This window comes from Rhinopithecus bieti, unplaced genomic scaffold, assembly GCF_001698545.2.
Source record: "Rhinopithecus bieti isolate Rb0 unplaced genomic scaffold, ASM169854v2 scaffold_9581, whole genome shotgun sequence".
NCBI lineage: Eukaryota > Metazoa > Chordata > Mammalia > Primates > Cercopithecidae > Rhinopithecus > Rhinopithecus bieti.
Genome location: NW_016806413.1, coordinates 169,230 through 184,795, shown reverse-complemented (window position 1 = coordinate 184,795; position 15,566 = coordinate 169,230). Strand labels below are relative to the sequence as shown.

At 56.3% G+C, this 15,566-nt stretch overlaps 1 protein-coding gene across 3 annotated transcripts in view; it reads left to right on the top strand.

Annotated features, from left to right (window-relative positions):
• FAM53A (family with sequence similarity 53 member A) overlaps positions 1-2,516 on the top strand; it is a 37,622-nt gene extending 35,106 nt beyond the window's left edge. For all 3 annotated transcript variants that reach the window (XM_017876220.1, XM_017876222.1, XM_017876221.1), the window contains one exon: positions 1,984-2,516. In XM_017876220.1, coding sequence (XP_017731709.1) covers positions 1,984-2,298 — 315 coding nt within the window. In that variant the 3' untranslated portion in view covers positions 2,299-2,516. The remainder of the gene's footprint in view (positions 1-1,983) is intronic.
• The last annotated feature ends 13,050 nt before the right edge of the window (positions 2,517-15,566 follow it).

Genomic DNA, 15,566 nt, shown 5'->3' with positions numbered 1-15,566 from the left:
AAAAAAAAAAAAAAAAAAAAAAATTATTCTTTAGAATTTTACTTCTCAGTGATTCACTTTTTATAGTAGAACCACAAAGACAGAAAATATGTCAATTTGTCTTTTATTTATTTATTTATTTGTTTGTTTTTGAGACGGAGTCTGTCGCCCAGGCTGGAGTACAGTGACCTGATCTCGGCTCACTGCAAGCTCTGCCTCCCAGGTTCACGCCATTCTCCCGCCTCAGCCTCCAGAGTAGCCGGGACTACAGGCGCCCGCCACCACACCTGGCTAATTTTTTGTATTTTTAGTAGAGATGGGGTTTCACTGTGTTGGCCAGGATGGTCTCAATCCCCTGACCTCCTGATCCACCTGCATCGGCCTCCCAAAGTGCTGGGATTATAGGCGTGAGCCACCGCGCCCAGCGTCCATTTGTCTTTTAGAGCCCAATAATATCCTTAGAAAAAAGGAGCTCTGCCCCCGAGGGCCATGTGCTTTTATAAGAATCAGTCGCTGGAAGTGTTTCCAGGAAGTATTTGAGGTTCCTGTCTGTGGGGCGTTTCCTTGCTCTGGACGAAGGTGGTTTGGGGAGTTTCTTGGGTCCTGTAGAATTGGTGAGCTTGTGCTCTAGGTCATAACTTTAGGTGGCCGAGGTTGCTGTGTCATTGCAGTCTCGTCATCGGCATCACAGCGCCCCTGTGCCCTGCAGGTGTGGTTGATGGCACCCATGTGCCCTCACCCATGCGTCCTCACAAGCCAGAGCCATGAGGTGAGGTGTCTGAGGCCAGCGTGGGTGTGGTCCAGGAGGGGAGCCTTGACCCTGAGAAAGCCTAGAGGTGACCAGGGAGGTGGGGCTGGGTAGGAAGGCTGCTCCCAGTGGCAGTGGACAAGTGGCGTGGACGGTGCTGGGTACCACAGACAGGGGACTTGAGGCAAGGACTGGGAGGTGGCAGGGGGTGGGGGCCCAGGCGTGCTGAGGGGCTGCTGCCCTGGCCATGGCCATGGACTCATGCCCCAGGTGGACACACCTGCTGGGTCTCAGGGCCCTGGAGACGCCCAAGAGAGCACGCCGGGGTGGATGGAGACTGCCTGCTGCTCAGAGTGCTCCAGTTCGGGGGTACAGCCTGCGGGGACTCCTTATCCCTAACAGGCCTTGGGAAGGGGGGCTACTGAGTGATTTGACTGGGGGGCAGAGTGAGAAGGGGGTGGTGGCAGCACCTCCGGAGAGCAGAGGGAGGGCCGGAGCCTGGCACTCAGGGACCTGCTGTGGACAGGCCTGGGCGTGGCATGGAGGTACTGGAAGCTGCCCGCCTGGGACGAAGGTGGGCCTTGCCCAGGGGAGACTCCTGTGTGTGCACCTGTCTGTTGCAAGAGAAGGATTTGCATGCGTTTCTATTAGAGTAACTATTAGGAGAGGAGGTGCAAGGACAGAGAAGGTGGGAGCTGCGTCTGGCGGGCCCCTGAGGACATCGACGAGGTGGGGTTCCAGGGGCCTTATGGGGGCAGGTGGAGGAGAGACGGAGCCACTGCAGGGCCTCAGAGGTGGCTGTGAGGTGCTTGCTGAGAGCGGCCCTGGGTGGGGCTGTTGTCGGAAGTGAAGGCACGAGGCACCCTCCCTGGCCAGGCCACCTGCCGATGACAAGACTGGGACAAGGCTGTCCCCTGTGAGCCCCTGGGCGTCTTGAGACTTGCTTAGGTGTCAGGTGCCCACCAGCCTGATCCATTGGGTCTGGGCAGGGCCAGGCTGTGCGTCTCTGCCCACACCAGCTGGGCAGGGGCCGAGGAGGGCTGAGGGGCCAGCTGGTTGGGCCAGGGCGCCTGTGGGCAGGGTCTGAGGAAGGGGCTCTGCGAGCTGTGACTGGTGTACAGGGGACAAGCCCCTGCTTTGTGTGGTCTTGGGGATGGCCAGAGCTCCAGCACACCGAGCCCTCGATGGGTTGGCGGGATGCTGCCTCCCAAGTGACCTGCTAGAAATGCTTTAAGCCCATATCTTTTCTATTGCAGACTTTAAAAAATTCAAAAAGCCTTTGCTCCCTCAATTACGAAGATGACGATGAGGATGACGCCCCAGTGAAGATGGTTCTGTCCTCCCCGTGTGAATCCCGGGGCCTCCCTGGCATCACCATGCCTGGCTGCAGCCAGAGGGGCCTCAGGACCAGCCCTGCCCACCCCAACCTGTGGGCCTCAAGGGAGTCGGTGACCGGTGATGGCTCGAGCAGGAGCAACGGGGACCCCAGTGATGGGGACAGCGCCGGGGAGGAGGGTGTCTTCCTCCGGGCCCGCGGGGAGCTGGACCTGGAGCAGATCGAGAACAACTGAGGCTGGCGGGGGCTGGTTTGGGCCACTGCTGCCACCTGCACCTGCCCTGGGGCACAGAGTCGGTTTCATTTGACTTAGAACATTGAGGCATAATTTTGATTCAGTTTTTCCTGAAGAGTATTTTGCATTTTTATGGCTTTTGCAGTTCGGGAGAAAGCTTCTCTATTTTGGATGCATTTCAGAAGGGCATTTTATTAAACATGAATCTGCAAACAGATTAACACGGGTCTGTGTTCCTCATGAAAAGTCTGCCGTGCAGGGCGCCTTGAGTGCTTTAGTTGCTAGGAAACCCCAGGCGCTGGTGGTCAGGGCCCCACTGGCCCTGTGTGTTCCCTCCCTCCCGAGGGGTCACGGTGCTTGGGGCTTGTGCATGGGCATCTGTTGCCATGAACCTTGTCACCCACGTGCCAGTGAACCGCCAGCTGGTGGTCGCCTGGTTTTCCACTGACGGCCTTTGGGGCAGGCTGAGCTGCTGTGAGTCCATGCTTCCTGTGGCCTGGGCGGGCCCTTGCGCCTTCGGGTGGGGAGTGGTGCCGGCAGCTCCCGTCAGCACCCACTCTGTGAGTTTAATACAAGGTGTTTTATTTGAGTGTGTGACTTCTGATTAATTTTCGTTTCCACCACCTGAAGTGGGCCTGGCTGCACCTCGGACCTCAGAACCAGACAGGGCAAGGGATTTCCTGTTTTTCATTCCTGCACTTTTAATAAAATTGTAGGAGTTTCGAGTTTGTGATAGCAAAAGAAATCATTAATAATTTTTTGAAATTTTCTTGATTTTTTTTTTTCCCAGTAAAATTCATGAAAGATCATTGAAGTTAATCAATGCCACTTTCTTAACTGACATGGACCACAGATCAAAGGTGGGCAAAGGTGGCGAGTGATGTGAGTGATGTAGTTTTTTCAGATCAACTTTCCTGAGGCCGAGCTGCTTGGGTGAAAGTGGGGTTCCGGCTCTCAGGTGACCCTCCTGCCTCTGCCCTGCAAGATGGGGGATAGGGCTGGGGAGTTTGGGGCCTTAGCAAGTGGGAGCCCCCTCCCTGGCCAAGCCCTGCCCTCCTCCGTTGGGGCAGTGCCTACTCTCCTGCTGTGCTGGCCTGGGTCAGGAGCCCCCCGTCCTTGGCAGGCCCTGGGTGGCGCCTGTGCTGGGACTGATGGAACAGGGGCTCTAGAGAGTGTCACCTGCTCCCCCAGAGACACCCTGGGCCTCATGTGGAGGGAAGGGAGGGCCCCTGGCATTGGACTTTGACACAGTTGCCAGACTGCACAGGAAAGTTGTGTTTTGGGTTAAATTTGTGGAGATTAGCTCCGGGTAGTTTAGCAAAAGCCACAGTCACCTGCGTAGTCGGGTCACCATCCAGGTGCTGGGATTTGGGATGGGGTGGGCGGTGCTCTGAGATGACTTAGTACAGGGCAGGGTCCCTCAGGTCAGACGCTGGCTGAGGGGCCAGAGTGGCCTCCAGGGCACCGGCCACTGGCCTGCAGGACACAGCAGCCTGGACAGTAATGAGAGACGGGGCTGTGGGGCTGGCATGGTGGTGGTGTCAGACCTGCCAGGGTCCCGCTGGGCCCTCTGCTGCAGGCCGAGGAGGGTGTCAGAGACGAGGGAGGGCTTGTGGCCGTGGCTGCAGAGGACCCCGAGGTCCCCAGCCAGGCCTGGATGCCCTGGGGACAGGTGGGGCCTCGCCCTCTCCCTGCAGTCACTCTCCAGGGCACGGCTCTGAGTCCACCCAGTGTCCCTTCCAGCTGGATGGTGACCCAAGTTTGGGAGATCTGTCCACTGTGTCACCTGGAGTCTGGAACAGTTCCCAGCCAAGTCCCCCTACCTGAGTCCCCTTCAAGGACAGGCAGGAGGAGGGAGACCAGTGACTCTGCTCCTACCCCAGCCCAGGTCCCTTGGGGCCCCTCAGCAGCTCTGAGCCTGGCCTGGGTGTATGGAGCGAGGGGATGTGGGGTGAGCTGGGGTTTACGTGTGGAGTCACCAGCCCCCCTCTTACCCCTCTGACGCTCCCCTTCCCTTGATGGAGCCTCTGGTCCTGCCTGCAACCCTTGGATTTGCCACCTTCCCCCAGGGCTTCCCCACCTCTCTCACCTCCTGCCCTACCTCATCTCCTCCTTCCCCAGACCTCTGGCTCTCCTGGGCAGAACCCTCCCCGCTGGCTGGTTAGTGGGGCTGGAGGCGCCTCCTGTGGGTTAGTGGGGTTGAGGCCCCATGGCCATTCCCCTCGGTGCCCTTGACGTAGGGTGTCTGGTGGGTGGGGCCCTCGGCGGGGCGGGGCAGCCAGTTCTTCTGCAGTGCCCACCTGCTGTGTCCTCTGCGGGTGGGGAGACTGAGATGGAAGGTTCAGGGCACCCATGGGTCCCCCGGCTGCCTGGCACAGGGTGGCATGTGTGTGGGAGTGGCTTGTCCCCAGGGCTGTATTTTCCCCTGGGCGTGTCTGTGTGTCTCCTGGGATGGGGGGCCAGGACCCTCACCAGGGGCATTTGAGACCCTTGGTTGGCCCTGCGGGGTCACCTGCCTGAGGGCGGGGGCAGCCTGGGGGGTTGGCCTCCTGCCTCAGGTAGATGCTTGGCCCCTTGGGGATGGAGAGAGGCTGCTGCTGAAGCTGCAGGAAGTGCTGGTGGGGTGGGGGCTGCTCAATTGTGTCACCCACGGTGGGCCTGTACTTGGTCCTTCCTCGACTGGCCACAGGCAGGGGGTCCCAGGGCCCTCTGCGGGGGGACCCCAGAGCCGCAGACAGGTGAATGGAGGGCATGGGGGGGCTTGCAGCACAGCGCAGCCCCTGGGTTCCTGGGACCTGCTTTGGGCACCCACTTCAGTGGTCAGTCCCTGCAGGATCCACTGGGCTGGGCAGACGTGGTGGGAGGGCCGGGGTTGTGCCTGGTACCCTGGGACAGCTGCCGGAGGCCTGTGAGGCCACTCCTCAGTCCCAAGGCTGAGATCCTCCAGACAGGCCCCTCCCTGCCCCTAGCCCCCAGCGCTGCTGCAGCGGCCCACCCCGCCGGGCTGCCTTGAGGCCCCAGCCCTCCCCCTTTCCTGGGGCCTTCCCCACTGCAGGACTTTTGTCCCCGTGGAGGGCTCTTGAGGGGAAGGGGCTGAGGCGAGGTGGGGCAGGGATACCGGGATGAGAGAGGCATGGCTTCCCCATCCTTCCCTGGGCATCCATACCTGTGTCTTCTCCTGAATACGCCTCCATCCTCCCCCAGGCTCCCTCTGCCCCTTGAGGGCTGTCCTCACCCTACTGTTCCCTCCAGCCCTGCCCAGAGCCTCTGAAGACCTGGGGAGGTGGGGATGGCCTGGCTGGGAGCCTCCCTGGCAACTTGGGGTGGCAGCCTCTGTACCAGGACCTCAGAGCCAGCCAGCCCCCTGCGGTTACAGGCCCCGTGCTTGTCCAACATTTTGTTCCTTGTCCTGGGCCTATTCTCTGGCCACCCGCCCCCGAGCATGGGTGTTGGAGGAAAGGCAGCCCAGCCCAGCTGAGAGCCCGGGACCTCCCTCTGCTGAGAGCTTGTCTGCCCAGGTACTCCCCAGGCCCAGACGGTTGTGGCCGCGGAGGCAGTGGCGGTGGCCCTCACCAGGAAAAGGGCCTGCCCGTCCTCTGGTGCAGTGGGAGCTTCTCGTTCTCGCTCTCGCCGCTGCATGTGCAGCTCAGCCAGTGCCCTGGAGGGAGGAGGGGCAGATGCTGGGGGCATGGGTGACACTGGAGGGGCACTGTCGCTGTTCCAGCCCTGCAGATGGGACCCCCGCCCCCAGCAAGAGCAGGAATTTCAGCTCTCCCCTTGGCTGGCCTTTGGGTGGAGGGAGGGAGGTCTCCCTTGAGGACCCTGAGCCCCATGCTGGCCCTGTGGTCTCCTGATGCCTGGCCTGGCAGACGCAGAAACGGACCCCTCTGTACCAGAAAACCCCAGGTCTTGGGCAAGCATGCACTTTCTTCTCTGACAGAGGTGGATTGGCCAGTTCTTGGGTGCTGTTCTAGACTCAGGAGGTGAGGGCATGGGATCTAGGAAAGTAAGTGAGTTCCACTCAGGACAGCCAGTGTGAAGGCCCGGAAGGTCCAGTGAGCCGGGTGCCTGTGGCCGTGGGCTCAGGTGGAGGGCGTAGCAGTGAGTTCACATGCAGCGGGAAGCTTGACACGTGAGGACGGACGGGATCAACACCATGAAGTTAGCTGTTTCCAAAAGTCATAAGCTGCAGCAAAACCCAGCCAACTGCAAGGAGAAATTCACAAACCCACCATCCTAGGCAGAGGGCTCGGTAATCCTCTTAGTGGTTAATCGGTCAAGTAGACTCAAAAGGAAACAATAAGGATACCTGAGGTTTGACGGTGCTGGTTCCTGGGCTTGAGTGGAGGGACGTCTATGGAATGGGGCTCACCCACCTGGGAAATCACATTAGTTTCAGGCACACATGGAGCCTGTCAGAATAGGCCAGAAAGCAAATGCCAGTACATTTCAAAGAATTAGTGTCATGGCCAGGTGTGGTGGCTCACGCCTGTAATCCCAGCACTTTGGGAGGCTGAGGTGGGTGGATCACGAGGTCAGGAGATCGAGACTATCCTGGCTAACAGGGTGAAACCCCGTCTCTACTAAACAAAATACAAAAACTAGCCGGGCGTGGTGGTGGGCACCTGTAGTTCCAGCTACTTGGGAGGCTGAGACAGGAGAATGGCGTGAACCCAGGAGGCGGAGACTGCAGTGAGCTGAGATCATGCCACTGCACTCCAGCCTGGGCGACAGAGCGAGACTCCATCTAAAAAAAAAAAAAAACATGTGAGTGCCATACAGATCCTATCTTCTGACCGCAACTCAATACCAAAAAGCAAACAAAACCTCATGTGTTTAAGAAATTTCAGAAAGGCACTTGACGTAACTCATGGGTTATAGAAGAAATCAATGGAAGTGAGAAAAGAGTTAGAACCGGATGGCAGTGGGCGCGGCAGATCCATGCTTGTGGAGTAGATCCCAAGTGGTGTGTAGAAGGGAATTTACAGTCCTCAGTGACTGTATTAGAAGAAATAGGAGTGAAAAATAGCCGGGCACAGTGGCTGGTGCCTGCAGTCCTAGCACTTTGGAAGGCCAACAATGGGGAGGATTGCTTGAGCTCAGGAGTTTGGGACCAGCCTGGGCAATATAGCAAGACCGTCTCTACTAAAAATAAAAAAATTAGTTGGCTGTGGTGGCTCATGCTTGTAGTCCCAGATCCTTAGGAGGCTGAGGTGGGAGGATTGTTTGAGCCCCGGAGGTTGAGGCTGCAATGAGCCAAGATCACACCACTGCACTCCAGCCTGGATGACAGAGTGAGACCCTGTCTTAAAAGAAACCAAACCAAACCAAACCCAGAAATGAATGAAACTGACAACAGAGCCACAGCAGAGAAGACCCACAAGTTTTTTCTTTGCGAGACTAAATGATTGGCAAAAGTCTTTCAGCTTAATTGAGAAAAGGGGAGAACGAGCAAATAATATACTGGGAATGAAAAAAGAGGCAGAGCTAGAGATGCAGCAGAGATGATAAAGATAGAGAATATTATGAATGACTTAGAGGAAATGGACAAATTCGTGGAAAATACTGCCAAAACTGACTCAAGGAGAAAGAGAACCTGTAAGTAGTCCTGCAGCCACTTACCAGAATGAAACAGTAGTTTAAAATCTTCCTGCAAAGAAAGCCTCAGCCCCACACGAGTTTTTTTTTATTTTTATTTTTTGAGACAGAGTTTCACTCTTGTTGCCCAGGCTGGAGTGCAGTGGTGCAATCCTGGCTCACTGCAACCTCTCTCTCCTAGGTTCAAGCAGTTCCTCTGCCTCAGCCTCCCGAGTAGCTGGGACTACAGGTGTGCACCACCATGCCTGGCTATTTTTTTTGTGTTTTTAGTAGAGATGGGATTTCACCATGTCAGCCAGGCTGGTCTTGAACTCCTGACCTCAGGTGATCCACCCACCTTGGCCTCCCAAAGTGCCAGGATTACAGGCGTGAGCCACCACGCCTGGCCCCCAGATGATTTTATAGGCAACCTCCACAAAATGTATAAGGGAGGAAATTCGGCCTTTCATAATTCCGTTCAGAGAATGGAAAAAAGGACCATCGCCAGATTATGGCCCAGGCACGTATGATCTTGATGTAGAACCAGACAGGAACAGGGAGGGAGCTGCTGGTTGATGGCTGAACATGGTGGCCGAGGTGGTGGCCCTGAGAGCCGCTTGAGACCTCAGGGCTGACTCCGCCCCTCCCCTGCTTTCCCCTGTGTGTGTGTACGGGTGTGGAGGGGATGTGGGGACAGAGATGGAGCTCAGAGGGTAACAGGAGCCCCTAGCAGAGACCTCTTCCCTCCTGCCCAGCCTGCCCTGTCTCCATTGGACCCCGTACAGGGAAGTCCTGTTTGCACGAAGCAGCTTAGACACCTCCTGCCACAACCCAAGGTCAGGGTCAGAGGCAGGCAGAGTCCACGGTGGGCTCCAATCCAGTTTCCCTGCCAGCCCCCAGAAAGCCAGCGAGGAGGCCCCGGTTCCCTCACAGGCTGCAAACCCCTCACTCCCTCCGCTGCCTGCTACTCACTGCCAGAGAGCCCCTCCCTGGGCCCCTCCTGGTGTTCTGCTGGTCCTCCTGGGTGTCCCTGAGATCCTGGCACTCCCCCAGCCACCGCCTCATTGCTCCGAATGGTGGGTTCCGCATTGGTGCTGAACGGGAAGTGAGGTCCTGTAGCCAGACCCCCCCAATCATGCCCCTTTTTCTCTTTTCCTGCAGTTATGGATATAGGTTTTTTTAAACCTCTTTAAGTTAATTCTGGTAATTTATATGGTCTTGGAGAATGGTCAGTTTTATGAGGAATATCAAATGCATTAGCTGTCACTTTCAATCTCCCAGGCTGCTCTGATCCCCTCTCGGTCCCGGACTCCCTTGCTTCCCGCTCTGTTGATGAGGTGCTTGGCGTCTTGCTTATTTTATTTATTTATTTATTGGGAAGAACCGGCTCTTGGATTTACTGATGGGCTCACCCATTCTTCTTGTTTCCAATTCATTAATTCCGCCTTTATCTTCATTCCCGCCCCTCCTGCCTCCCGTGAATCTGCTTTATGGTGGTTTCTCCCTCCTGTGTCGAGTGTTTTGTTCATTTATTTCCAGTCTCTCTTGCTCAGTAATAAAAGCGTTTAAAGTTGTGAATTCTCCACCAACTCCTCCTGAATCTGGCTTCATGGACCTGCAGTTTCTCTTTCCATATAATTATAAAATCGTCTCTCAAGGCGAATTTTATTTACCCCCTGACCCGGGAGTTGTTTAAGAGAGCATTTCTAAACTTTCAAATCATCTGGCTGCTGCTTTAGACCTTTGCATTCATTTCTGGGTTTATTGCATTGGTGTAAATTATGGTTTAAATAATGAAGCCTGTGAGTGTTTCACCGTTTGGAATGCAGGGAGATATGTGCTTGTGCGTGTGTACATGAGTGTGTACCTATGCCTGCGTGCGCCCTGTGTGCACATGCATGTATGTCTGTGCGTGTGTGCACACGTGTGTGGATATGTGCCTACAGGCGTAACTATATGTGTGCCTGCATTGTCGGCATGGGAGTCTGTGTGTAAGTGTACCTGTGTGTGTGCACATGTAACTGTGTGTGTCCACAGGTATGTCTGTGCACATGGGCATGTGTGTCCACGTACAACTGTAATACGCACACGGGTGAGCACTGTGTACTGTGTGCCCACGTGGTGTGTATACACAGAGGCATGCAAACTGCCCATGTGCGTGCATGCCTGTGGAGCACTCTGTGGCTTCGGACAGCTGCCGAGTCAAGGATGGTGATGAGAGGACTCAGGCTTGGTTCCAGCTTTGTCCACGTGGCTCTATTCCAAGGGTGCTGATGATAAAACATCACGAATGGGTGTTGCTTTTATTACTTGTTACTTGTCTGTTGAGACGGTCATGTGATATTTCTCCTGTCATCTGTGGGTCGGTCTTCTTGGGGGGCCATAACAGAATACTGCATAATGGGCTTAAACAGCAGAGTCATCTCTCCTCCCAGTTCTGGAGGCTGGAAGTCCGAGACGGAAGTGTCAGGAGGGCCACTTTCTCCTGGGGCCTTGCTCTGTGGCTCAAAGGTGGTCACCATCTCCCTGTCTGCACGTGGTCGTCCCTCTGTGTGTGTCTGTGTCCTCATCTTCTTCCTCTTCCTATGAGAACACAGGTCAGATTGGATTAGGACCCACTCATGATCTTATTTAACCCTAACTACCTCTTTAGAGACCCTATCTCCAAATACTAAACATTTGTTTTATTTTTTGAGATGGAGTCTTACTGTGCTGCCCAGGCTGGAGTGCAGTGGCGTGATCTTGGCTCACTGCAACCTCCACCTACCAGATTCAAGCGATTCTCTTACCTCAGCCTCCTGAGTAGCTGGGATTACAGGTGCCCGCTACCACACCCCGATAATTTTTTGTATTTGTAGTAGAGACGGGGTTTCACCATGTTGGCCAGGCCGGTCTTGAACTCCTGACCTCAAGTGATCCGCCCACCTTGGCCTCCCAAAGTGTTGGGAGTAAAGGCGTGAGCTGCCGCGCCCGGCTGTGGCTTGCATACTTTTTATTTTATTTTATTTTTTTTTGAGACAGAGTCTTGCTCTGTCGCCCAGGCTGGAGTGCAGTGGCCGGGTCTCAGCTCACTGCAAGCTCCGCCTCCCGGGTTTATGCCATTCTCCTGCCTCAGCCTCCCAAGTAGCTGGGACTACAGGCGCCGCCACCTCGCCCGGCTAGTTTTTTGTATTTTTTAGTAGAGACGGGGTTTCACCGTGTTAGCCAGGATGGTCTCGATCTCCTGACCTCGTGATCCGCCCGTCTTGGCCTCCCAAAGTGCTGGGATTACAGGCTTGAGCCACCGCGCCCGGCCCATAACTTTTAAAAGAAGCAATGTTGTTGTTGTTGTTTCCTTGTATGTCATGTGTCCCGTCCTCAGGAAGCTTTTAAGGTCTCTGTAGTTTTGGTTTTCAGTGGGTTGCCTGTGGCAAATCTAGGAGTGGTTTTCCTGTGTGTTTATTCCACGTGTTTACTGGTTGGTTTGGCTATTTTTTTAGCTTCTTGCATCAGTGTTTCTATAGCTTTCTCCTTCTGTAGGGTGCCCCAGTCTCACCGCTGTCTTTCTCTGGGGCGTCTCAGAGGCTGCCCAGCGCACCGTGGATATGGCACCCTCCTTCTGTGGCTGGGCGCTGTTTCCTCGGGACTGCTGTGTGCCCTTCCCTGAGGAGTTCCCAGGCAACCAGGGACACACTCCAGGGACAGGAAGCCATGATGCCTGGCGCAGGAGCCCCACAGTGCTGTCCCTGGACTCTCGGAGGTGAGCATGCATGGGAACGGCCGGGGCTGGACGCTGGCCTCACTGCCCCTGAACTGAGGCCCAGACTTGGCCTTGCCTGGGACATGGGGTTGATGGAGACCTTTGCTGCAGACAGCAGGCCTGGGGCTGCTTCTGGCTTGTCCACCGCGGCTCTTGGAGCTCCCGGGGCAAAAGGCTGCTGGGAAGTCCAGAGCAGGGCCTCTGCCTGCCTCAGCCCCGCTCCAAGCTGTCTGCATCTCAACTGACAGGTGGCGGAGTCAGAGCCGTCCTTACTCCAATCTTTCTCCTCTTAAGTGTTATGATAATTTATTGGAAACGTTCTTTTTCTTGTTAGTATTAAATTTATGACTGTATTATTATATTATTTTTGAGACAGGGTCTCCCCCTGTCACCAAGATTGGAGTGCAGTGGTGTGATCATGGCTCACTGCAGCCTTGACCTCCGGGGTTCAAACGATCCTCCTGCTTCAGCCTCCCGAAGTCCTGGGACTGCAGGCATGTGCCATGGAGCCCAGCCTCAACATAAAATTTAGTGTTCAGTTCATTGGCATTTAGTACATTCATAAGATGGTGCAGACACCTCCTCTATCTGGTTCCAAACCATTTTATCCCATCGCCCAAACGAGCCCCCTCCCCATGAGTGGGCCCTCCCCACCCTGCTCTGCCCTGCCCTGGCAACCTCCCCTCTGCTTTTGTCTCTGTGGAGCTGGGCATTTCCTAGACATAGGATCATGCCTTTTCTGTCTGGCTTCCACAGTGGTGTTTAGAGCAGGCTCCTGGCCTGTCTTGGGAGTGGAGGTGAGGCTGAGAGGAATTGCTGAGCTTGCCTCAGGTGCGGGACGGACTGGCTGAACAGGGTCCGGGGCCCGCGTTTCTCTAGACCCTGCTCTTGCCTGTGTGTCCCCATACCCGAATTGTGATGCGTGATCCATGAGTCGGGGGTCGGCAAACTGGCCACGGGCCACACCTAGACCCGACCTGTTTCTGTAGAGTTTGATGGGAACTCCCGGACACGCATTTGTGGAGGCCTGGGCTGTGGCTGTTTCAGCTGCAGTGGCGGAGGTGAGTGGTCTCAGCAGACACCATGGGAGCTGCAACACCAAGGTGGGCTCTGAACCCCTGGTCACGGGCGGTTCAGAGGACAGGGTGTCTCAGGCCCCTGCAGCAGGTGGCCTGCTGTCTTGCACACCTGCCTCGTGGGCAGCTCTGGCAGCTTGGAAGGGGATGAGTGATACCCTTGTGTGTGAGGAGTTGGTCCCCTTGTCCAGGACTCATACCCTCACCACACCTGGCAGGCAGGCAGCTGGGTGAGCCGTCCAGTGGGGTCTCACTGATGACTCTTTGTGCTGGGTGGAGGGGGAAGCGGGGGGACATGGGGAAGGATGAGGAAGGAGCACGGGAGGGAAGGTCCGGGAGAGGGGAAGCTCCATCTGGCACCTGCTCAGGCCAGGGCCTGTCTGAGTAAACACCCCTTTAACCTGGGGTGTGAGGCCAGGCTGTCCCTAGCGAGGCTGTGCATGGTGGAGCTGGGCCAGGCTTGTGGCCGCAGAGATGAGTTGTGGGTGGGCCTGGGTGGGCCCAGCCCTGTTCTCAGAGCTGCTTCTGGGACTACCTGCCTTAGGAGACTCAAACGATCCTCCTGCCTCAGCCTCCCAAAGGGATCCCAGATTGGGTCCCTCTTCCCAAGGGGTTGTGTTCTGGGCCTGAGGGCCCTGCTCTAGGAGTCCCCCTTGTACTCTTCACTGAAGCCGGGCACTGGCAAGGCCCTGCCTTATCCCTGGGCAGCTCCTGTCTGCTGAGGACCCACGTGGGCAGCCACAGGTAGGATGGCGGTGGGGGGGTGACCCAGAGCTGGTGGAGCCTGGACAAGCCCAACCCCAGGCCAAAGCCATGGCCAGTGGCCCTCAGGATGGACATGTGCCCCATTGCCCCCTGGCCAGGCCTCCAGGGCACAGTCCAGGCCCAGGACTGACTCAGGCTACCCTACAGGGGTCCTAAGGCCCCCGGCTCTGCTTTCCCTGCAGGCCCAGCTGCTGGGTGGCCTGGCCTGGCCTGGCCTGGCCTGAGGCTTCTCCCACACTTCCCCTGGAGGCCGCTGGGTGGCAGCAGAGATTGACTCTCGGTGGTGGCCACAGCCTTAGCCTCCCTCTGTGGGCCCTGGAGTCCTGGTGGAGAGTGCAGACCCCCTGGGGTCTCAGGTGTGGTGCGGATGGGGCTCCCTCCGCCATGGCTCTGGCCCACTCTAGTGCCCCAGGGACCCTGCTCCTTCCTCTGCCCAGCTGGGCTGGGCGAGGTATCTGCCTGGAGGGGATCGAGGTGCTGTCCCCCAAAGTGGGCATGGTGCACACATGGGGTGGGCGTGGGTGGGAGGAGAACCCCACGGTCCCTGCCTCCTGGAGACCACACCATCATGGGGACTCATCATGGATATAAGGCACACAGGGCCCCAGGGCAGAATGTACTCAAACTCAGGTGTTCCAAGGCCCCCTTATCTTGGGCTACGGAGTAGGGGACCCTGCGGTGGGCGAAGCCTGGGGAGGCTTAGTGCAGGTGCATGCCCTCCCTCATGCCACCCTCCCCCATGCCACCCTCCCCATGCCACTCCCCNCGCACACGGGTGAGCACTGTGTACTGTGTGCCCACGTGGTGTGTATACACAGAGGCATGCAAACTGCCCATGTGCGTGCATGCCTGTGGAGCACTCTGTGGCTTCGGACAGCTGCCGAGTCAAGGATGGTGATGAGAGGACTCAGGCTTGGTTCCAGCTTTGTCCACGTGGCTCTATTCCAAGGGTGCTGATGATAAAACATCACGAATGGGTGTTGCTTTTATTACTTGTTACTTGTCTGTTGAGACGGTCATGTGATATTTCTCCTGTCATCTGTGGGTCGGTCTTCTTGGGGGGCCATAACAGAATACTGCATAATGGGCTTAAACAGCAGAGTCATCTCTCCTCCCAGTTCTGGAGGCTGGAAGTCCGAGACGGAAGTGTCAGGAGGGCCACTTTCTCCTGGGGCCTTGCTCTGTGGCTCAAAGGTGGTCACCATCTCCCTGTCTGCACGTGGTCGTCCCTCTGTGTGTGTCTGTGTCCTCATCTTCTTCCTCTTCCTATGAGAACACAGGTCAGATTGGATTAGGACCCACTCATGATCTTATTTAACCCTAACTACCTCTTTAGAGACCCTATCTCCAAATACTAAACATTTGTTTTATTTTTTGAGATGGAGTCTTACTGTGCTGCCCAGGCTGGAGTGCAGTGGCGTGATCTTGGCTCACTGCAACCTCCACCTACCAGATTCAAGCGATTCTCTTACCTCAGCCTCCTGAGTAGCTGGGATTACAGGTGCCCGCTACCACACCCCGATAATTTTTTGTATTTGTAGTAGAGACGGGGTTTCACCATGTTGGCCAGGCCGGTCTTGAACTCCTGACCTCAAGTGATCCGCCCACCTTGGCCTCCCAAAGTGTTGGGAGTAAAGGCGTGAGCTGCCGCGCCCGGCTGTGGCTTGCATACTTTTTATTTTATTTTATTTTTTTTTGAGACAGAGTCTTGCTCTGTCGCCCAGGCTGGAGTGCAGTGGCCGGGTCTCAGCTCACTGCAAGCTCCGCCTCCCGGGTTTATGCCATTCTCCTGCCTCAGCCTCCCAAGTAGCTGGGACTACAGGCGCCGCCACCTCGCCCGGCTAGTTTTTTGTATTTTTTAGTAGAGACGGGGTTTCACCGTGTTAGCCAGGATGGTCTCGATCTCCTGACCTCGTGATCCGCCCGTCTTGGCCTCCCAAAGTGCTGGGATTACAGGCTTGAGCCACCGCGCCCGGCCCATACTTTTTAAAAGAAGCAATGTTGTTGTTGTTGTTTCCTTGTATGTCATGTGTCCCGTCCTCAGGAAGCTTTTAAGGTCTCTGTAGTTTTGGTTTTCAGTGGGTTGCCTGTGGCAAATCTAGGAGTGGTTT